Source organism: Drosophila subobscura, chromosome A, assembly GCF_008121235.1.
Source record: "Drosophila subobscura isolate 14011-0131.10 chromosome A, UCBerk_Dsub_1.0, whole genome shotgun sequence".
Lineage (NCBI taxonomy): Eukaryota > Metazoa > Arthropoda > Insecta > Diptera > Drosophilidae > Drosophila > Drosophila subobscura.
In genome coordinates this window covers 9,739,980-9,762,619 of record NC_048530.1, presented here as the reverse complement: position 1 = coordinate 9,762,619, position 22,640 = coordinate 9,739,980, and the positions used below count along the sequence as shown (strand labels likewise).

Here is a 22,640-nt window from a genome sequence, read left to right as displayed (position 1 = left end):
TATTCTCAGTGCCAACAAAGATCTGATGACCAAGGATCAAGTGTGATCATTGGCCAATTTTCTGAAGCGTCGCAGGTCGACTCAAACCTTTTGCGTACAGAGCGGGCGTAGGGATCGTCCAGAAGTTTTCAATATTTTTCTTGCTTAATTTTGATTTTGATTCGTCAGATACGAATACATAAATACATATATACCTATGTAAGTATGTATGTATGTATAGTACTTATTTACATGTGCACTGGGTCTTTTTTGTTGAATGTCACTACTTGTCGCTCATTTGCATTCATTTATTAATAATTCGCCGTTTCCTTTGTGCGCTTAACCCGCCCGCGGGCCTCGTGGGATCTGGTCGCTGTCGTCTGGCACTGACTTTTTAATATGCAAGCCGCTGGCCCTGCGCTCTGTGTGACTTTTCGCACAATAATCAAAGGCAGCAAAAAAGCGACAGCAACAGCAAAAACAAATTACAATAAACAGCCGCAACAATTTATCAGCAATTTTTATTTCATTTGCCATTCAATTTGATGCACATGCAACGCATACCCGAACGAAATAATAATAACAAAAAGAACGCAAGTAAATGCTCAAACGAATTTACTGTACATATGAACATACAAATAAATAACAAATAGTTCCATTTATGCAAATTGATTTAAATGATCGTCATTATTGTCTCCACTGATTCCCTCCACCCGTTTTGCCCCCCATGGGAGCTGTATCAGAATGCTCAAACTGATTCTGTCTGTCAACCAAATAAAGTCCGATTTGTGGATATTATTGTTTATGTTAAACAATTATTAAGTAACTTTCGCCTCTTCTGCCTCTCTCCCAGTGTCGCTTAGCATTAGTAAATAGTTCACAACCTTTCTCTGCCTCTCTACCATTAGCTCCTGCCCCAAAGTAAGACTTGATATCATAAGTTCAAAGATTATCAGCTTCGTGGCAATTAAATCTATTGACTTACATCCTGTTCTTCCTAAGAAATTCCCAGTAAAACTTTTAATACACAAGGGTTAATATCCTGTGAAATGTGTTCAAAACTCAATTAGGTCCTTAAACCATTGAGTTGCTATGGCCCAGAGCTCAGAGCTCAGAGCACAGGTCCAGCGACGGTCTCAAGTTCCTTGGTCAAGATGCAACCATTGGCAAAGCGCTTGCCCCAAGTGGCAGGAACAGGCACTGTCGCTGCCGGCAAGGGCAGAAGGAGAGAGAGAAATTGCCAGCAAGAGGATGCCTTCCAATAGCATCCAATAGCACAGGACGAGGCCCAGAGTTTGGTGTTAAATTATTTATGGCCAACTTTGAAATGGAGTTTTTTCTGGTGGCGCCTGTTGGCTGGTTGGGGGATGCTTGGGGGTGGTACAGAGAGTGAGAGGGAGGGGGCAAATGAACGGGACAGTTTGTCTTATTTTTAATTAAATTGTGCGTCAAATGTTTTGCAGTTCGTTGGTTTGTGGGATGGCTGGGTGGATGGAAGGATGGAAGGATGGTGCTCTAGCAGGCGGCTGGGGGTGGTGGTGTGGCTGTGGGTGTGGGCGTGGCTTCCCCTGTCAATGTTTGCCTGCCAAAGTGTAAGTAATTTATGCGCATTTAGTGCTCAAGTGAGCTCAAAGCGAACGGAATCTAAAGAAAGATGTTCTCAAGATGAATTTCCAGAGTGGGGCCGTGGGGGACTGGGGTGGGCAATGGCTATTGAATGAAAGTGGAACCAGCTCAACCGAAATGGATTTTATTCAATTTTTGTCGAGCTCTTAAAGATGTCAAATGACGAGAGTACCAAAGTCAACAGCATGTCACAGGCGAAAGGAAGTCCCCTCTCTCTCTCTCTCTCCCAGTGGTGCTTAGCTGGCATGTGTCTTAATGTGCTGCTTCGATGGAAAACGTTTCGACTGAGTTTTACTGCCGAAAGCAACCGCTCGCTGTACGCCTCGCTTGGCCAGTACAGTGAGTAATCGCATAAAGCAACAGCAACAGCAACCAACAAATACAAATACAAGTAAAACGAGGCCCAGGCCGAGACCGGCGACACGCCCCCCCAGCGCCCACGTTTAATGTCTAAATTATGGTGGAAGGCGCCATTAACGCGTTTCTGTTTGCTTTAGAGATCCACAAAACAGGGAGAGACAGAGATGTAGGGGGTGTGGGAGATCCTTGGCTACTCTGCTGGCACCTCTGTCGCAGTGGCGGCGAACATCATCATCATCATCATCATCATCATCATTCTCATCATCTTGATTCGTGAGAGGCATGGCTGGGTGGGCAGGGGGGCATGTACAGTGATGGCCATGTTGATGCACACATCCGCACATCCGTTTAAAGCGATCGACAACGACTGTAGCTGGAGCTGGAGCCCGGAACGTGGAACGTGGAACTTGCGACTGGGATGTGAATGTGAATGTGGATGTGGACGTGGCCGCGGCTAATAACAGTCATCACACACGTCAGACACTCATAAATCCTCAGAGTCAACAAGGCTCCAATGGAGGCACGTAACGAGGCCTAGGCGAAGCCAGTTCTCAATGGCAAGGGATCGATCGCCAGCACAGGGCAGGGCACGGGAGAGGACAAACAATCAGATTCTAAACGAGCTACGTTTAAATGTTGTTAACATCAGCAACAAGCGGCCAACAGACAACAGATTGGGCTGAAGGGGGGAAGGAATTGGGAAAGGATAGAGCCAGGAAGATCGCCTCAGTTCGGATCAGGCATTTCTAATGTGTCCCACACACGGCGAACACTCCAAAGCCAAAGCCAGAGCCAAAGCCCAAGCAAACCATTCTTTCCATCCACATCATCGACAACAAGACTGCAACTTGTTTCGGCCCACAGTCCCAGAGTCACAGCAGCCCTCACACACGATCATTCGAGAGGGTAAGGAGAGTGCAGGCCTGCACTGCACTGCCCTGCCTGTGGGCCCTGGTCCTGGGCCAAGACCAGGTCCAGCCTGTGGCCTGCTGCTTGCTGCCTCCATTCATGGGTGGTGCAGAGTGCCGGAGTGCCGGAGAGCACAACGCATGTTTATATAATTCTTATTTATGATCGAACAGCGATAAATTCGAATTCACATTCGAACATTCGAACATTCGAGTACCCTGTGTGGCAGCAGGGTATTCACAATTTTGAACAGCACTTTGTCCCCCCCGAACAGAATCAATCTTTACCAATCACAAATGATAGCCAGAGATTCCCTTCCCTATGGCAATATTTTCACTCGGAAATGAGACTCTTCTGTTGGGTATTTGACGATTCGATACCCCAACACGCTGTGCGCCTTCCTTTATGGTTTCCTTTGTTTTATTGTTTTTCATTTGTGGCTTTTTAATAAATCAAATCAACACGATTCGCAGAAACCGCCTCCTACTCCAACTGCTGGTCTGTGGTGATAAGCCACCCGAACACATCCCGAATCCCGAATCCCGGAGTCCCGAAAATCCCCCAAGGAGAATCTCTCAGTGTGGATCTTCTGTTCACCTGTTCACTGACTGTTTGTTTGCTTGGCACTTCCTCCCTGCTGCTCCATGCTCGTTCGTTTGCCGGATTGCTGGATTGCTTGAGGCGCTGTGTGCGCTGTGTTCCCCCAGTCGGAGATTTGGTAGCCATGATCTTTGAATCGCAGGCTGCTGTCGAAGGAATTTGCTTAAAGACTTTAGCCTCTGAAGAGGCTCCAAGTTGGGTTTCCAATTCGTTTTTGGGGTTTCGCTTCCAGCATTTCAGAGTCTGGAGCTTCTTGAAATTTTTATAATTTCTTGTGTGTAGGGAGTCAAGAGCCCAAAGTTCTTGCAGAGACTTTCATCAGTGCTCTGCAGGTTCCTACAGTTGATATTCTTCATTCTTTCACAAAGGTTTCCCCAGGAGGTTCCCTTTCTGAAGACCTTTTCTCATATTTGCGATAGCGATCGCCGTTCTATGGTAGAATGGGAATTCTTTTGTGGCGCTTTCCAAAGTTCGTTGAGGACATTGCGTGTTTGCCATGGCGTCAGTTGTGCTCAAGGACTCGATGCCGATGCCGGTGCCGTTCCCTCTGCTCTGACCGATGGCTGTCATAAGACCAAAAAAGGTCCCAGAGCCCCGCATCCCATACGCATATTTCTGCGGTCGACCGAAAGCGAGAGAGCGGGAACAACATGAGGAATAAACAGAAACTTACAACTGCTGCCGTTTTTTGTTGTTGTGTTTTCTGCCACTGCCTCTTCTCTCTATCTCTTTCTCTCTCTCTCTCTCTCTGGGCGTGCGTGTCTCTCTCCATCTCTCTCTGTGGACTCTTTCTTGCCTGGAGCCAAAGTCTACAAAAGGTGTTGACCAAACAACAACAGCAGCAGCAGCAGTAAGAAGGGGCACTGGGTACACGCGTCTTAACAAGAACAACAGCAGCAACGGCAACGGCAGTGGCAGTGGCAGCGGCCAAAATAAAACGAAGAAGAAGAAGAAGGAGGCGGAGGAAGAGGAAGAGTAGGAGCCAAGAGTCTCTTGGCCAAGATGCGAGAGGCTCTTCATATAAAAAACGTTATAAATAACACGCTCGAGCATTTAACGCGCCAAACATGTGTTCCACTGTCCAATTTGTGGTATGTTTACCTTTCGTCAGGTCCGAAAAGGGCCCAGAGACAGAGAGGGGGACAGGGACGTGGCCCACAACAAAAAAAGGGGTTGGTTAACGTAGCGATCACGCGAAGAAGCTTTGCAAACGAATTTGACCTCAAACGAAAGCTTTGATTGGCAACAGCTGATTGAGTCGCCAGATACGTGAGGCTGAAGAGGCGGAAAGGGTCAGCCGAAAGGAAATTAGAGGAAAAGCAGAAAGAGAAGAGAAAGAAAGAGAGCGAAAGAGGCTTCGATCCGATGTGACACCCAAAAGCCCAGCGGCTGAGGATGATAACAAAATGAAGATACAAACGACACACTGGACACTGGCTGTGCGGCAGTGCGGCAGTGCGGCAGCGTGGCAGTGTTTGCGGGGGCAAAGATCAGAGAAAGCAGGGCAAAGGGACAGAGAAAACAAAGAGATGAAAGAAGAGTTCACAAGAAGAAGGAGGAGAGCCTCAGACAGCGACAGGGATGAGGATGAGGATGTGGCTGCGGCTGCGGCTTACCTGGCGCTTCGAGGACCATTCCCATTGAACGATCGATCGGATCGGCCAGACAAAAACAGAAAACAAACAGGGTTGCTTCGGCACCGAAACCCCGCTCCTGACAGAGGGTTAGCAGCTGAAGAGACAAGCAAGCCCTCGGTCCCTTTTGTGGTTTTTGTATTTTTTTTTTTTGTTTGTTGGCCTGAAGGGGATGCCGCCGCGCCGGCTTTTCTGGCTTTCCCTCTCTCTCGCTCTCTCTGCTTTTGTGTGGGGATTTGCAGCGGAGCCGTCGAGCCTGCTTAGGCGCCGGCCATGGGCGGGGAACAGGTTGAGCGAGAGGGATGTACTCAGCAGATCGAGAGCAGAACTGGAAGCGGAAGGAAATTACTTCTCATATATGCGGACTGCCATTCGTTAATCTCAATTAGATACTACAGTAACGCTGAACGATACATTTTTAAATGGCATAGCAACGAGTACAATTATAACTATTTGAGCTGATAGCGAGTAGCGAGTGAAGTTTTTGTACTAAGTGTCTAGTAACGAGTAGCCTTAACGGCAACTTAAGCTACCAGTAACGCAGCAAGCAGTATCCCCCCCCTCCCCTCACACTCACAAGTGAAATGAAATCCGATTGCCAATCAATCACCCCTCCACTAACGTTGGTCGATGGGAAATGCTTTTCCAAATAAGCACTAAGCCTCGCACCTAACCTGTTCCACTTTCTGTGAACATAGCCTAACAGGGCACCCGCCTCCTCCTCCTCCCCCTCCGCATACCCCTCCTCTTTCCCATGCCCCACACACGATTGCACACTTGCACTTCCGCTGTAGCTGCTGTTGTTGGGGGCACTGTGATTGTCGCTGTTGTCGTCGTCGTTGACTGTTGACGACTGCTCTCGGCAATTGGCAGTGCAACAAAATAGCTATTGACAAATTATGACCAACTAAAAGTAATTACACGCGACGAGCCAACACAGACACACACAGAGAGAGGAAGAGAGAGAGAGAGAGAGAGAGAGAGCTATAACGAGTTCTCAGCGGTGCACTCGCTGACTATTTGTACTATTAGCGCGTTGTCAGCGACAACAACAGCAGCAACAACAAGCAGCAACAACATCGGCAACACCGTCAACACCGTCAACAGCCACACTAAACATACACTTAATATTAATTGTTTTTTATTAACACGATCCAGCTGCTGCTGCTGCTGTACACAGGCACTTGCTCTGGTCCACTGCCCTCTCTTCGTCATTCTCCATCTCCAGTTCTCTGCAAACGCTGCCTCTTCGCATATGTACATACACTTCCGTGGGGTATTCATGGTCTCAGGCTCTCTACGATGCAGTCTGCAGAATCCCTGTTCATTCTGTTGAAGTTCGATTGTCCTTAAAGCTTAAAGTTGAAACTGTCTGGCTGGGGTTTCAACAATATCTGACAAGTTGCTCCTAGCAGGCATTGGCCATACCCCTGCAAGGGTATTCCTCGCTTCGGTCCATAGCAGCGGGTTGTTTGCATCTCTCTCTCTCTCTCTTTCTCTTGTTTTCCTCTGTTTTATTGTGGCCGTTGGCTGAGATTCATTAATAATTCAAAAAATTGCACATGGCCGGCGGCGGTGGCAGCCGCAGCAGCAGCAGCAGCAGCAGCAGCAGTACGGACAGTGTGGTTGCAGTTGCAGTTGCAAGCAGCGTGTTATCGAGTTGTTAACTCAAAGTGACAACGAACGAGAGAACGAGGCAGCGACGGCGGCGCGCACAACAATTAAATGCAGTCAACACACGATCACACCAAAAACAAGAGCAGGCAGAAGCATCGGCAGAGGCGTGCTGAAGAGAGGGGATAACAGTGGGAGAGCCGTGCTCGAGAGAGGGGGAAGGCAGAGAGTGGACGACTTTGACTTTGCTGCTGCTGGTGCTGGTGCTGCTGGTACTGCTGTAGTTGCTGTTGCAATTGCTTTTAATGAAATCAACACTTTGCTAGCACTTGCACGCAAGCCACTCTCGGCCACTCTGCCGCTGCTGCTGCTGCCGCTGCTGCTGGCAGAGCTTTTTCATACCCTGCTGAGGTGCACATGTGCAGAGGGTATGATGACTTTTGAACAGACATTTGCTGGCAGCTGCCAAAATAGATGAACATACAATGTATGTGTGTAGCAGAACCTAGTAACCCAAACATACACATACTAAGTAGTGATCCTATTGAACATCAAAACTGCCAATGAGAAAATTATCTGCAAAGGGTATCAAACACATCGGCCCCCAACCCAAGAGCAAGCTTGTTTTTGCTCTGTTTTCCGCTCTCGTGTGTGTGTGGTGTGGTTTTATGTGTCTGTTTTTTGTTTGCTTTTTTTGTTGTTTTGTTTTGGTTTTTTGGAGAAGCTTAATTAAAAGCCAAATTGGCACAAGCAGCTAAAACATATTTCGCGCCTTTGTTGCTTAACAATTAAAATCAACAGCACCAACAAAAGCCCAACTTCACACTCAATTAACACGATGCAGGCAGCAGAGTTGCAGCTGCAGCAGCAGCAGCAGGCTGGCAGGCAGGGAGGCAGGGAGCAGGAGTAAAACTTTTTCGTTTTCTGCATTACATGTGCTGCCACCCACAAAAAGGGAGAGAGTGCGAGAGAGAAAGGTAGAGGCAGAGAGACGACTGACTGAAACTTTTGTTTGCCGTTAATTGACTGCACACACACACACGGAGTGGGAGAGAGGCTGGAAGAGCAATAGAGAACGCATGCAAAAAAGGGAATTGCTAAATAAAAATAAAACAGAGCTCGCTGCTGGGGGGTGTAAGGGGGAAGAACAGGAAGGGACAGAGGCAGTGGGTGAGAGGCTTAGGCATGAATGAAAACTGATAGCGCACGTCATTGACACCTATGCTCTCGCTCATTCGCTCACTCCTCGCTCCTCGCTCCTCTCTCACTTCCCACCATCATCGCTGCGATGTGTGTGCGTGCGTAATTGCCTCTTGACTTTGTGTTAATTTCTCTCTCAGAGAGGCAGAGACAGAGGCAGAAGCAGAAGCAGAAGCAGAGGCACTGTGGGTGCTACATAAATTTGATTTGTATTTCCCAGAACTCCCCCGCCACACGGCAAGCAACCGAAATAAGAGGAATTTTTATTCATAAAATCCAAGTGGTAACATAAATTTTTGTGTGTTACCAAAAACGTAGATCAACTACACGTACATGCATACATTTGTATGTACACACATACATGCACGCATGCATACATTGTATATACGAATTGTTGTCGAATCGGGAATCTGGCAAACAAAACACGCAGAGCACTTAAAACTCACCAAATGGCCCCATACAATTTGTATAATATTTTTGTTTCCAGAGCCCCCCTTCCCCGCCTACCACTCACACTCACACTCTCCCTCTCGCTTGAAGCCAGCCACAAAATATTAAATAAATATGTATGTACATATATCTGTATACACAGAGACGTGGAGCAACGAACACAGACAGACATATCTACGGTAATAATAATAATAAAGAACAAAATAAAACCAAAGCAACTCGTCAATTTTTGCCACTTAAAATTCATAAAGCGTCTTCTGTGCGCGCTCCGCTGCGCTGCTGTCAGTGGCAGCAGCAACACCAGCAGAGGTAAGAGCAGAAGCAGCCCCAAAGAAGATGGAAGTATCAGCAGAGAAGAAGAGAGCAGACCAGAGGCGAACAGAAGACAAGAAGATAAAGAGGAAGAGACCGAGGAATTGCAGTGAAGAGAGAAGAACATGTGACCAGGTCATAGAAAATGAAGCAAAAGAGCAGAGTGCTACAGAATGCCTTCAGGCCAAACAAGTCAAAGATCATACAAATGCCAGACACATACGTTTAGTTGATGGAAAATGCAAAGGTGCGCAAGAATGAATTAAAAGCGGAATCAAAGGGCTTGGATCTTGCTGAAAAAGAGGAACCTAGAGATCGCGTAGATCAAAAGCCTGATCCTTTCTTAATCGCGCCACTTTTCGCCAATCAAGCGAACATTTCCACGAAAAATTTCCCAGCTCAATGGGTAGCCGCCTCATACCTAAATCCACTCCATTCCCATTCCCATTCAGATTACCCCAACTCCTTTTGAGGCCAATTAGCGTTCTAATCAAGTGTAAACTAATGCTAAAAGCCCGAGCCGGGTTCGCCTCGAACGCGTGAATATGCCACGAGACAAAAGACGGCGACAAAAAGCAGCAGAGACACAAAAAGGATGGATAGAGGATCCGCCACGGATCGGATCGGATCGGATCAGAACGGATCCAAGCTCTACTTTCGGTTTCGTTTGGTTTGCTTTGTATTCCGTGTGTGTGTGTGTGTGTGTGTGTGTGTGAGAGAGTGAGTGAGCGAGAGTGCTAATTTGACTAATTTGCTGGGTGTGGAAGAGCGACAGAGAGAACGCCAATGGATTGCCGTCTCTCGGGCTCCACGATGTGGCTGCTGCTGCTGTTGTCGCCATCTCTTTGATCTGCCAGCGTACATCTAGGAAATGTTTGTCAAATCCATTCGACCGTTCTCATTGTTTTTGACATTTCTTTTAGGTCCGCTCTTCGGTGTTCGCCTCGGTTCTGCTCTTCACTGTGCGCTTTGTCTGCCGCCCTGCCGTCCGGCCGTCCGATCATCACTTTCTCTGCCACTGAGAGAGCTTTTTTTTCGGTGAGCGCCAATGCCAAACACATGTCTCCTGCATGCATTGTTCTCTGTCGCACACACACACACGCACAACCACACATGGAGGAACTTCCTCCCATTAGCCCCCACCGGGCAACCGACCCTCCGACAGACCCCGCCACGCACATTCGTCAGGCATTGTCGTTATTTTTCTGGCGCCAAAAAGACGCCGTCTTCGTCCTCTCGAAGAGTCTCTCGCTCTCTCTCTCTCTGTCCTCTGTCCACCTCTCTTTCCCAGGCATTCTCCTGGTTTTTGTTGTTGCTCCATTCTTTGTGCAGCTTTTGTTGTTGTTGCTGTTGTTGTATCTCCTTTTTCTGTTCGTGTTTTTCGTTGTTTTCCTTCCCGTATTTTTTGTTTTTGTTTTTGGGGTTCTTCTGAACTCATGTTCTTCATTATAAAGGACGTCATCATCGTCCTCCCCGATCCCCATCCCCCTCCCCATCCCCATTCCCACACTATCCTCATTCTCTCGTTGTTGTTCTTGGGCTGTGTTGTCGTCGGTTGTCGGTTGTCATATTTTGCGTTGTTTGCTTTATGCATTGCCAAGAGAATGCCAAAAAATGTTGTCCAACTGCCGGGCCGGGCCGGGCCGGGACGGAACGGGGCTTTCGTCCCGCATGTGAAATGCAATTTTTAAATGCTAAATATTCCATTACCATGCTGATGGAAGACTCTGTTGTTGGCCTGTTCTCCTTTTACAATTCACAGCGTTTCAAGTTCCACGTGGTTCACTCCATTCCGCTGCGGTGGTGAAAGCGAAAGTTCTTGACTTAACCCCCCCCCCCCCATGTCTTAGAAGCAAATATACTAAATATTAAATAAGATATAGTGAAATATTCGTGCATTTGTTTTATCTGTAGTTCAGGTTCATTTTCGCACTTCATTCCATTGCCTTCCCTTGCCCCTGCTCCGCGGCGTTCTTTCAGGCCAATTAGCGATGTTTAAGCCTCGAGATGGATCACTCTGTCATGGGGCTTATCGGTGGAACCCTTTCCCATTACCCATTATCACCCACCCCCTCCAAAAATGGTACTCATTAGGTAAGCGGAGCGTGTAAACAGCGGAATTCTCTCTCTCTCTCTCTCGCTCTCTCTCTCTCGATTAGAGCAAAACCATTTAGCGGCATTTTGCTACCAATTTAAGGGGCACACACACATAGCGAGAGAGCCATCAATTTTGGGCTTGTTGCGGTCGCTGACCAAATTCGGGGCGACCATTAAGCCAAGTTGGGAGCCAAATAACTCCGACTTCAAGTTGCAACTTCCGCTGCGTGGGGCAGGAGGCGTGAGGCATGAGGCACACCAACGGAAGCATTCACTTAATTAGCCGAGCCAAAGACGCGACTAGATTTTTGGTGCGTTCCCCAAATTAATTCCCATTTAATTCCTAGCGGGGGCGTAAATGCAATTTAAATTAACAGCCACCAAAAAAAGACAAAAAAACTCACAAACAAAAACAAAAATGCGCCACTCAACGGCTGTCCGGCTGTCCATCTGTCCGGCTGTCCGTCTGTCTGTTACTCTATGCCTCTTTCTGGCTCGCTCTATCTCTTTCTCTCTGTCTCTGGTGGCTTTTTAATTTGTTAATTTTTTATGACGTTTTTATTGTAATTTAAGCAGCGTCTCCGGTTTTGGATTTTGGTTTCTGGGTTTCTCGGTGTTTGGCTTATGGGTGGTGGCGCACAGCGGATTGTAGAGGATTCGCCCTTGGAACGGGTTACCTCCAGTCGAGAGGTTCCGTTTCAGGGCTCTCGATAAGGGGTTGCTGCATCATGGATCAGCGAGAGAGGGTTGGATTGGGTTGGGTTGGGTTGGGTTGGTGTTGCGCGTTGTCTGTCGGCCATCGTCTTGTGCGATTTTCCATCGTTGCGATGATCGATCGCATTGTGGATTCAAATGTTTTTGTCAATTCTAAAAAAGTATCTGCCATTTAGTTTATCCCTGACAGTTCATGGACATTCCCCATATGAAAGTCTCCGCTCGCTGCGCTCCGAAAACCATCAAATTACCATACCATTGAATATTCTATAATTTCTCCAATTAAATTATATATGGTAAGAAAAAAATCGAAGATAATAACCCAAGTCCTTTGCTGATTTTGTGAAAAATTCCCCCGCAAGCAGAAGCAGAACCAGAATTATATACCATATCGGTGTATATTATATAGACTCCCATATCTATTATTCCGTAAGCGAAGGTAAATCAATTTGAAATCAAATTACGGCCAAATTACACAAGCGACTCATGCATTTTTCAGGAACCAGGACGAGCTCCGATTCAGTCAACAATCCAATAGACTCGTACAGTCCCCATATAGGACATGGGGGCTGGGGCCTTGGGCGTGGATGCATGGATATGCCCAATTATTATGCATTTTTCATCAGGGCTGCGAAATTATAAACTGATGGAACCAAACGTTTGAGCAAAATTGCGCCGCTTTCGCCACGAGCTCGAGAGTTCGCGAGTCCGAGAAAATGCCAAGGGATAGCTACGGTCCGTCCCGCGGCCTGCTGGAAAATTACGTGCAATTTAGTCCTGGGGGGTTGGGTTGGTAGGTGGCCCTCTGCGTATTTGTCAACTTAGCACATCGATAATTTTACTAAACACAGCCCTAGCCCCCGCCCCACCGCCATCGTGTGATCTTTCACCTTTTTTTTTTTGCCCCGACTCGAGTTTTCCCTCTGTCGTAACCCTCCTTTCACCATCGATCCCCTCCTGCCGCTCGCAAAACGACAATTTTAACACAATTATGAAAAACGTTTCCAAGATGGTGGAGTAGGGCTGGTGAGGGGGCTGGGAGTGCGACTCGGCCTGGCATTAGGGGGAGTTGTTCCCTCAAGGGTTGTGTGTGTGTTTGTGTGTGTGTGTGTGTGTATGTGTGTGTGTGTGTGGGCTGTAGCAAAATGTTGCTTCCCTTTTCCCGTCAGCGAGTTGGAAAAGTGAAAGAATACTAAAAATGGGAGGCGGACACGCCCATTTAATTGAGCCTAACTTTTCGTCTGTCAGGAGAGGGCTTCAGGGGGCGGGCGGGCTACACAGGTTAGTGGAGGGGTTGGAGGGCGGCTTTGGCCACCCAGGGCCAGGGCCAGGGCCAGTGCACTTTGATTGCGTTTTGTCGTCAGCTGACTTTTTACCCAAAAAGCGTGGGGTAAAAAATTTTTATTTATGAAAATTAAACAAGTGAACTTTGACAGGCGGTTGCCCAGGGGTTGACCCCCAGCCAGCGGATAGGGGAAGGTGGGAGGGAGTATCCCCCCTTGTCTGTGTGTCCTTTCCTTTGCCGTGTCATTAAATATTTTTGTCCGTCACATTATCGCATGCCGTCGCCTGCCGCCCCATCGTATGTGTAGACCAAAGTCTGTCATCAATTAAAAGGAAACGAAAAGGCAAGGAAAAGGCATGCAAAGGGGGTGGCGGTCTCCCCCTATGGGAGGGAGGGCATGGGCTGTGGCAGGGCCCGGGGGCACAGCGTCTTCGCATTGGCATTTTCAATTAGTCTCAAAATCATTGAGATTTCTGGCAAATCAAAGCGAGAAAACAGCCGCCATCCGCATCTTTCCTGCCGGCTCTTCCCCAATCTCATCACTATCTCTCTCCCTATCTCTGTTTTCGACCACACTCTCTTTCCTCAGTTGGCCGTCCTCTGTTCAGGTCAACACTTGATAATTTTTGGCATTTTTTTCTTATACATTTCAGAATTATTCTCATAATTTCTTAGGTTAATGGTTCCCCCCATTTTTAGTGCCGCCTGAAAGTGTCGTCAAGTTTGGCTGCGGCGATGTACACACAGGGAGCTAGAGGGGCAAAGGTTTTTATTTATTTGCGTTTAAACAGCAATTTCAATTAATTGATAAAGTCAGAGAGAGCGAGAGTGAGAGAGAGGGAGAGGGAGAGCTGCGGCAGATGGCGGCAGAGAGATTTCACGCAATTCGTTCGAGCGATTTAATTGCCTGAGACAGAGGCGCAGATACTCGCATGCAAGAAGGGGGACTTGAGCAGATGTAGGAGGAAAGTTCTCCCCATGAAGCACTGCCAGAGAGTGCCAGAGATTAGGGAAGAAAGCGAAAACTCTGGTAGAAAGATAATTGTAGGCAGGAAGGCGTGCCAGAGGGAGTCGGCGCTAGAAGCGTTAAGAGAAATTCAAATTTAGAATTTCAAACGCAAAGGTAATCAGAACGTAATCCCATCCATTGAGAAAATAAATTGGAAATGACAAGAAATACGAATAGGCAACCGAAAGGGGCATTTGTGCTGGGCATGTTCAGGGATTTCATCACGAAGGGTCACATTTAGTTCAATTTTAGTTTGACTTTTGCGCGTCATGCGGCAGTGCCCACCGGTCAGCTCTGCATTTCGAAACAAAATCCTAATTTCCCTATGGCATGTGCTCGGATGACTATATCCGCGTAACAAATGAACGCAAATAAATCAAGCAGTCAAGCAATAATGAATACCTAAGTGAATAACCCACTATTCAAAGCATTTTGAGCCATTCAAAAACACACAAAATAAGCTGCGATTGAAACGAAGCGAATCAATGCAAATCCACTCACAAAACATTCAAGTGGCACTCACAGAATCAGAGAGTGAGAGAGCGATGTCGATGGGGAGAGGAAGAGGAAGTGGAAGAGGGGGCCGCTGATGGTAGCTGCTGGCTGCTGGCTGTTGGCTGGGGCGTTGGGTGTTACAAGAGGGGAGCGCAGCGCGGCTCAGGAAAAACAATAATTTTGACATTGATGATGATGATGGGGGGGTAACAACAGCAAAAACAACAGCAACAACAGCAACAAAAACATCAAAATAGCGGCAACAATAATTCCGTTTTGTTGTTGCTGTTTTCGCACGTCTCCTACTGGAGCTGGTGGCATGCAACAGCAGCAGCAGCAGCAGCAGCAGCAATGTGTGGCGTGCAAAAAAGTTGCAACTTGCAAACACACATGTGTGAATAGTACGAGTGCGAGTCCCATGAGTGTGGTGAGTGTTTGTGTGAGTGGCTGACGAGGTACAAGTACTTAAAAACTTTTCCAACAGCCCCACACGCCCCCACAGCCAGCCGGCCCCCACATGCAACAACGCAACAACAATTGCATGCCACACTTTGGATGAAATGGAACGATACTCGTAGTAGAACGCAGTAGCCATCCCATCCCTCACATAGCCACGAAAACAACAACAACACACACACACAAAAAAAGCAAAAAGAAAGCCAGAGGCCGAGCCGAGCGGCGGGTCATGGAACCCTTTCCCTACCAAAGAGGAGGAGCAGGCGAGGGAGGCGGAGGAGGGAGCTCAGCCGCCCACTTTTGGGTTGCTGTTGGAGTGGTTTATGCTCATGGATGGCCACTTGGTTTAGTTTCACACTTCAAGTCTCCAAACTGCTAATGAGCTTAAGGATTTTCTATGTGCATCCCATAATTTTCATCAACTTTTTGTGGCTTTGTTGTTTCGTACACCAACAACAACAATTATATGTCCATAATAATTATAAATATATATGTACATATGTATATATGGTAAGGTAGGGGCGTGGTTGGGGGCCCAGACACCTGGCCAGACATCGCCCAACAAACTTTACTGCACACAAAAACTATTTGCAAATAATTCGTTTGTGTTCTTATGGCTACCCTGTAAGTGTGGGCTCTGGCTTAGAGCTGCCAATTAGATCAGTTTCTATCACACACCTATCACAGTGTGGCTTAGCAGCGAAGGCTGATTTTTGTGGGTGCCCTGCTGATATTCCATTCCATCAGCTTCGAAAATACTACACGTATATTTCCCAGAGGATCTGTCAGATATTTTAAGGGATTGAAAAACTCCCTTGTATAGCCAACAGGGCTCTCACAGGACTATAAAACAGAATACAATTTAGAGGGCATTGCCCTTACTTCCAGCACAAAATTCCCAAATAAGTTGGACTTGCATTTGTGTAAAGCTTCCAATTAATATTTATGTAGAAACTATTCTCTTAATTTTTATTCTACAACTTTTCCAGAGTATTTCCATTTGCGACTCACTCGCAAAATGCTTTCCCATTTCTTTTCGTTCTATTTTATTTGTGGTTGTTGTTTGTTGTTGATTTGAGGCAAAGTCGAATGCCACGCCCACACCTCGGCAGCGCCTTGGATGTCCATGATAATGGGCAATAAGAGGGAGAGGGAACTGGGCGAAGTAGGCGGCAAAGCATCGGCAGAATAAGCTTAGCCGAGGCGTCAAGCAATTTGTAGCTTAAAAAGCAGCCACAACGCCACAGAAAGACGCAGCAGAAGCTAATTGAATTTGGTTCGAGGCGAATGAATCACACACACACACTCGCGAGTGAGAGCGAGTGTGCGGGTGTGCGGGTGTGAATGCAGGCGAATGCAGAGCGTGTGGCAGGCAGGCGGACAGGCCCTCGAACTGCATGCCATACAGAAAGTGGAAGGAAAAAGGAGTTGAGGCAGCGTGGGGCAGCGATGAATCATCAATCATTAAGCTGAATGAATGAGTGCATTCAAGGGAGAATTCCATCAGGTGGATTCCATCAACGGGGTAAATCATTTTCGAAACTATTTTTATACATTTCTGTGCAATATTCCAAAATGTTCTGTAAATATCTTCATTGAAGGGCAGGCCGAACCATGCGAATCAATATTTGAGCTTCACTTTAAATGAAATTACAACATTTTTATTACTAAATGTATCCAGCGAGCATATTCAATCAACGCTGATTGGAATTTCGAAACAGTTTCGCTGCGTTCTTCTAACATTCGTTTGCTGTCCAAAAAGCACTTCTAATTCTCTTCTAATTTGTTATATTTTTGTTGTTGTTTTCTGCAAAATGCCTTCCCTGTGAGTGTGTCCGAACACTATCTTTGTATCTCCATGGTATTCACTGGCACTCACTTGATACTCGTCCGTCCGTACGTACGTCTCCTTATCCGCTGCTGCGAGCGCGGGCCTAGGTGTGGGTCTGGGTGTCCTCTGTGTCCTTGTCTGAACAATTTCTCAAGTAGGTGTGAAGCTCAAAACGCATTTTCACGCGCCAACGCAGCTTGAATGTCAGCCACGACGACACATCATCATCATCACCATCCGTTCAAGAGATGCTCCTGCCTCAGGAGGCAGACGGCAGAAGGCAATAGCCAGGAGGATGAGGCATCTCTCTGCATTCGTTCACCTACTTTTCCCGGGAGCTTGAGACATCGCCACACGTGCTCAAGTGGCCAGGGCTGCTGATGGTGGTGCTGCCACCGGAGGGGCACAGACAGAGATTCGGAGACGGAGACGGAGACATAGACTGGGGCCGGGACTTGCACTTGGACTTCGACTGGGGTTGACCTTGGGTCGGGGTTGGGCTCGTGATCGGGGATTGGGGATTGGGGGTTGGGTTAACAGAACAGATTAACACTCACCTTCCGCTCTTCGTGATGACCATCTCCGTGCCCAGCTTGTGGAACTTCTCCCACAGATCTTTCCCCTCGAGCGTCACCTTGGGATCATCGACGACGCCATCGTCCTCGGGCTGGAGGGCGCGCAGCGGTCGCATGGCCGGATGGAGCTGATGGGCCACGGCCGATGCCAGGACCACGTCCTCGGCCGTCGTATAGGCGGTGCCCAGCGGATGGTGGGCGTGCGGGTGGGCGGGATGCGGCGGAAAGCGCAGCCCGCCAGTGGGATACAGCCCTGGATGTGGTCCGGCTGGGCTACCGGCCAGAGCGGCCAAAGCGGCGGCGGGAAAGTACGGCGGCGGTGGTGGCGGCTGCTGTTGCTGTTGCGGTGCCAGATGCTGCTGTTGCGGCGGCGGATGATGGTGGCCCGAGGCCGGCGCTGCTCCTGCCGCTGGCCCTGGATGGGGATTGGCTCCCGTGGCGCCCACACTGGGTGAATGATGGGCGGGATGTGGCACAGTCACTGAGGATGGTGGCGGATGGTGTGGGTGTGGATGTGGATGCGGCGGCTGCTGCTGCTGCTGCTGTTGTTGCTGTTGCGGTGGTGGCGTGGATGTTGACGTTGGGGATCGTGGCTCTTCGGTGGTCAAGTGTCCCTTGCTGTGGCTGCTGTTGTTATTGTTCTGCTGGCTATGATTATTGTTGTTGTTGTTGTTGTTGTTGCTGTGGTTGCTCTGCGGCGAAAGCTGGGATGGGGAGCTGCCGTGATAACTGGCAGCACCACCACCTGCAGACGCACCTGCACCACCTGCCCCACCGGGGGAGTTGCTGCTGAGATGTGCTGCTGCCGCTGCTGCTGCTGCTGCCGCCGCTGCTGCAACAATGCTGTTGTTGTTATTGTTGTTCGGGTTGTTGCTGTTGTTCGAGTTGTTGTTGCTGTTGTTGTTGTTGCTACCCGCCGTCAACAGCGAGGATACGCTGAAGTCAGTGGGTCTTTGCGTTAGCTGCAGAAATGGATGATATGCCATCCCATTTGCGAACCTGGCGAATGGATCCTCAGCAGACTGATGAAGTAGCAGCTCCTGGACGTCGTATCTCATTACATTACAATTACTGGAACCATGTGCGTCATGCAGAAATGTCCTCCTCTCATCCACTCTCTCTCTCGCTCTCGCTCTCTATGGCAGCGCTATCCTTCTACCGCAAGAGATCGTTCCTTCCTTCCACTTTCCTTTCCGTTTCGTCTTCCTGTTCTTTTGCTCTCTCCAGATGCAAAGCTTAAAGCTGTTCGCTCTCTCTCTCTGGCTCTATTGGTGAAAGCTTTTCCTTCCTCTTTTGCTGATCTCTCTCTCTCTCTCTTGTTTTTGTTGTTCTTAGTGTTGCAATTGTTGCTTCTTGCGTTGTTGTTGTTGTTTATTCGACAGGTACTTTTTGATTCGCTTTTGCTTAGACACACACAGTCACTCACATCAATATATGTACACCACACATGATTTAGTTAAATCCTTGTTCAGCACTCCTTCTTTTGTGTTTGCTTTTCAATTTTTGTTTCTCAGTTTCTTCCTGGTTAACTTGGTTTATTTGTTCTCGACGTTTATTTAATGCACTTCCTCTTTCTTGGGGCTTTTTCTTGGGTTGTTTTTATTGGTTTTTCATAGGACAAAAAAAATTGTAACTTGCTAAAAAAAATAAATTTGTTTTTTAGTTGTTTTTGTTTTTGTGTGCATTTTGCGTTTCTTGTTTTTCTTTTTTTGCCAGAGATTTTTGTGGTTTTTCTTATTTGCCGTTGGCCGTTTGCTGTTTTGGCGGCGGCAAAACGTCAGCCGCGACGCGCTTTTGTTTTCTTTTGCTGTTGTTGCCTGTTTTTGCTGCGGTGCGGCTTCTGGGTGTATGGATTGTTGAAACTACAATTCTTTCTCCTGTCCTCTCCTCTCCTCACCGTTCCACGGCTTTTTCCAACTCTTCTGCTTTGTTGTTTTTGTGAAAAACAAAGTGAAACCCAAAAAAAATGAACAACCAAAAAATTTATGGATGGCAGACCGTCCCCAAAAGCGGGACAACAACGAGAGACGATTGGGAACGCCGGACGCTTGGCGCTGGCGCTTCTACACGGGACGTTGAAGGCAACGCTGAGATCACGACGAGAACGACGACGACGACGACAACGAAAAACGGGGCGACGGCGCTCTGCTGCTTCTATGCTATCGATACGAACTACTCGCCGGTCGCTTCCAAACTGTAAAATACACACACTCAGACGGGCAGCGCAACCCCCGAAGAGCGACGACACGGCGCGGAGCTCTGCCTGCTGCTGCTGCTGTGTCGGGCAGCCAACGAGTGGCGGGCGAGCGCAAGCGAGATGGCCATACACACACGCGCCATGGTGAGTGCGAGAGAGAGAGAGAGAGCGAGCGAGCAAGAACCTGGTCTGTGTTGAGTTTCTCGCTTCGGCTTTCTGGGCGGTCGGGTCAGGACGGGACGGGGCGGGCGTGCGTGTGAGTGAGTGAGTGAGAGGCACTGGTATGGTGTTGGCTGGGGTTCGTTCGTGTATGAGAGAGCAGGGCAGAGGCAGAGGCTCTGCGACTTGGACTTGGACTGAGACGCTGACTGCGGCTGCCGGCTGCTGCTGTTCCAATAAGAAAACCAAAAACTCAACCAAAAGTGTTGCGTTGACGCTTTTGCTTGCCTTAGTATCTGTGTGTCTGTCTCTCTGTGGCACTGTGTGCGTGTGAATGTGACAAACAACAGCAGCTGGATGATCATCGTTAGGTTGTGTGCCAGTGGGAGGGGGTGGAGGATGGTCTGAGCGGGCGGAAGGCCGGGCCAAAGGCAAAGGCAACGGCAAAGGCAAACCAACCAGCAAGAGCAACGGCGCAAACGTTAGCGTCAGGCCGCGTCGACGTCGCGGCGTGTGACAAGCAGCATGGAAGCGTGTTAGAAGTAACAAGGCGCCCGACACCGACACCAGAAAGTGCACTGCGTCAGAAAAATGCCTCCTTCTAGTGAGAGAGCGGCGGCGGCGGCGGCGAGCCAGAGCGAGAAAGAGAAAAACACACACAGCCAGGGAGGGGAGTGAGAGAGCGGCCTGACAGAAAAGCTAAAGGAAGAGCATTGTCAGCAGAGGACAAGCGGCAGGCGCCGCCCGGGGGGTGGTGGGAAGCAGCATGTAGTAAATCACAGCCACCCAGGCGGACTTAGGGAGCGGGATGGGGTGCTGTGTGGAGCGTCGTAGGGGTAGGGGTAGGAGTAGGGGTAGGGGAAAGGACACCCAAGTTGACAAATGACGCGCCAGCAAAAAATGCGCTTCAATGGTCAAATGGTTTTTGATGTTCCCCCAAAATGTTGTGCGGCGGTGTGGCAGATGCTGCACGATGTGATTATGGGCAAGGGCAGGCAGAGATAAGCAGACGCCAAATATGCTGACCTACAGTGACCTCCAAGCGATCAAATGGCCTTCGGCGGAAAAGCGGAGAGGCAAGTGCCTCAAAGAAGAAGTAGAACAAATCTTCGAATGGAGTAGAAAATACTCCAAAAACGTCTATAAAACTAAGAGAACCAAAAAGTGCCTACAAATAAATCAAAATATACAAATTAAAAAAAAAAAACACAAATACATTTAGGAAAATTCACACAAAACTGGAGCACTAATAATAAGAGGTTTTGTATTTACTTATTTAAAACATCCAAAAATGTATGGAAATCTCAGAAAAACCCAAGGACTAAAAACTCCTTAAAAATTGAATGGCAAAAAAATAAATCGGAAAAATTACACAAATTAAATGTGTGCCTTCTTTTCAATCAAATATTTAATAAATAAAAAGTCTTTGCCGTCTTGAGACGAGCCTAAGAAAAGACTCTGAAAAGGCTTAAATAAAAAAAAAATAAGAATGACGAGTGGAAAAAGTGTACAAAAATCTAAGGAAGGAGCGAAAAAAACTGAGAAAGTTGCCAACTTTGTCCTTCTTTAAGAAAGAATGCCCCAGAAAGGAGTCGCAGCCGAAGAAGGACATCAAGAAAGAGTCCAAGAAGTGGCAGCTGCTCTGCTTTAGGTGTATCTTTGATTCGGTTGAATTCCTTGGGCTGCAATTACATAGCCCTGTCAGCCCCACTCCCCTCCTCCAACCAACCACTAGCCCCGCTAAACGCTTGTTAGCCGCTTTGCCAGCTTTTATGCGTCCGAAATGTAAATGAAAAGATTTTTAGACGGGATAAAGGTTTGGCGTCCCGTAGGCAGCGAGCTGGTGCGAAAAAGCAGAAGAGCAGCGGCTGTGGCAGAAAAGATGTAGCAGCAGCAGCGGCATAGGTGCCGTGCCGTCGCCGCCGTCGCCGTCGCCGTCGCAGTGTGACAAAAACTTGACGCTAAGTTTTGCGCGCAAATAACGCAAGTGCAAGCGAGACGGCACCATGGCGACTGTTGGGTGGGAGGGGGGCGTGCAAATGAAAGGCAAAAAGCTCAAGCAGAAGTCACACACAAACACCAAACACAGGCGAACACACACACACACACACACACACACAGATACAGTGAGTGCAGACAAAGAAGCGACGAAGCCAAAAAGCAAAAACGGCAACGCAAATGTATTTTGTCACACGTTCTCACACAGATACACACACATAGGGACAGGCACACAGCCACACAGGCAAACAAGCTTTGTCTGGGCCTTTCCTATAGGTGAGAGCTGGCCAGCAATATGGGTCTCGGGTCTCCGGCAGTGCGAAAGAAGAAGACGACAAGCGACTTGCTGGCTGCTCAGCTTGTGTGACAAGTTTAACCACAAATACACACACATACAAACACGAGTGAGTGAGTGAGCGAGATAGAGCTGGCGAGCAACGCGGCGGCAGCTAGTTAGCACCACACCTCACAATGGCGGCGTCAGCGTACGCCCACCCACACCACACCGCTCCGCACACACCCCCCTGCCAAGGGTACACTGGACAATGCCTCTAAATATCCCTCCTCTCTTCACAAACAAGTGTTTGTGTGTGTGAGCGAAATGAACGAAGAGGCAGCAGCAAGCTGGCGCTTGTAGTTGTAAGAGGTGACAACATTCGGCATTTGTGTGCGCGAGTGTTCCTGTGTGTGTGTGTGTGTATGTGTGTTCCTGTGTGTGAAAGAGTGTGAAAAATTACAGCAGCAGCGTCGTCGTCGTCGTCGTCGTCGCTGTCGTTCTTCGTTCGTTGGGTTCGCTGTTCGTTTCGGTGTTCAGTTCGGCTTGCTTCAGTTCGGTTCGGGTTGGGTTTGACTGGGTTGCGTTGTGTGTCGTCATGTTGCTTGGGGTTCGACGGCGGAGGGAGCGGACGGACATCGAGGATGCTCTGCGGCTCAGAAGTGAAAGGCGATTTAATTGGTGTTTGGTACGCGGTGGGGGGGAGCCACTTCCCAATTCTGGATCAAAGATTATAGTCCATAGAAAACAAACCACAATAATTATGCAACAGCACAAATAAACGCTGCTAGTTTTTTATTTTGTTGTCGATTTTTGTATATTTTGAGAGGTTTAAATTCATAAAATGCGCAATTTGTGAAATAATT

At 48.2% G+C, this 22,640-nt stretch overlaps 1 protein-coding gene across 4 annotated transcripts in view; it reads right to left on the bottom strand.

Moving 5' to 3' along the window:
• LOC117897198 (optomotor-blind protein) overlaps window positions 1-18,426 on the bottom strand; it is a 62,747-nt gene extending 44,321 nt beyond the window's left edge. For 2 of the 4 annotated variants that reach the window (XM_034805912.1, XM_034805930.1), the window contains exon 1: window positions 17,129-18,426. In XM_034805912.1, coding sequence (XP_034661803.1) covers window positions 17,129-18,204 — 1,076 coding nt within the window. In that variant the 5' untranslated portion in view covers window positions 18,205-18,426. The remainder of the gene's footprint in view (window positions 1-17,128) is intronic. The other 2 variants (XM_034805904.1, XM_034805921.1) reach the window with 1 other exon arrangement.
• Between the last annotated feature and the right edge of the window lie 4,214 nt (window positions 18,427-22,640).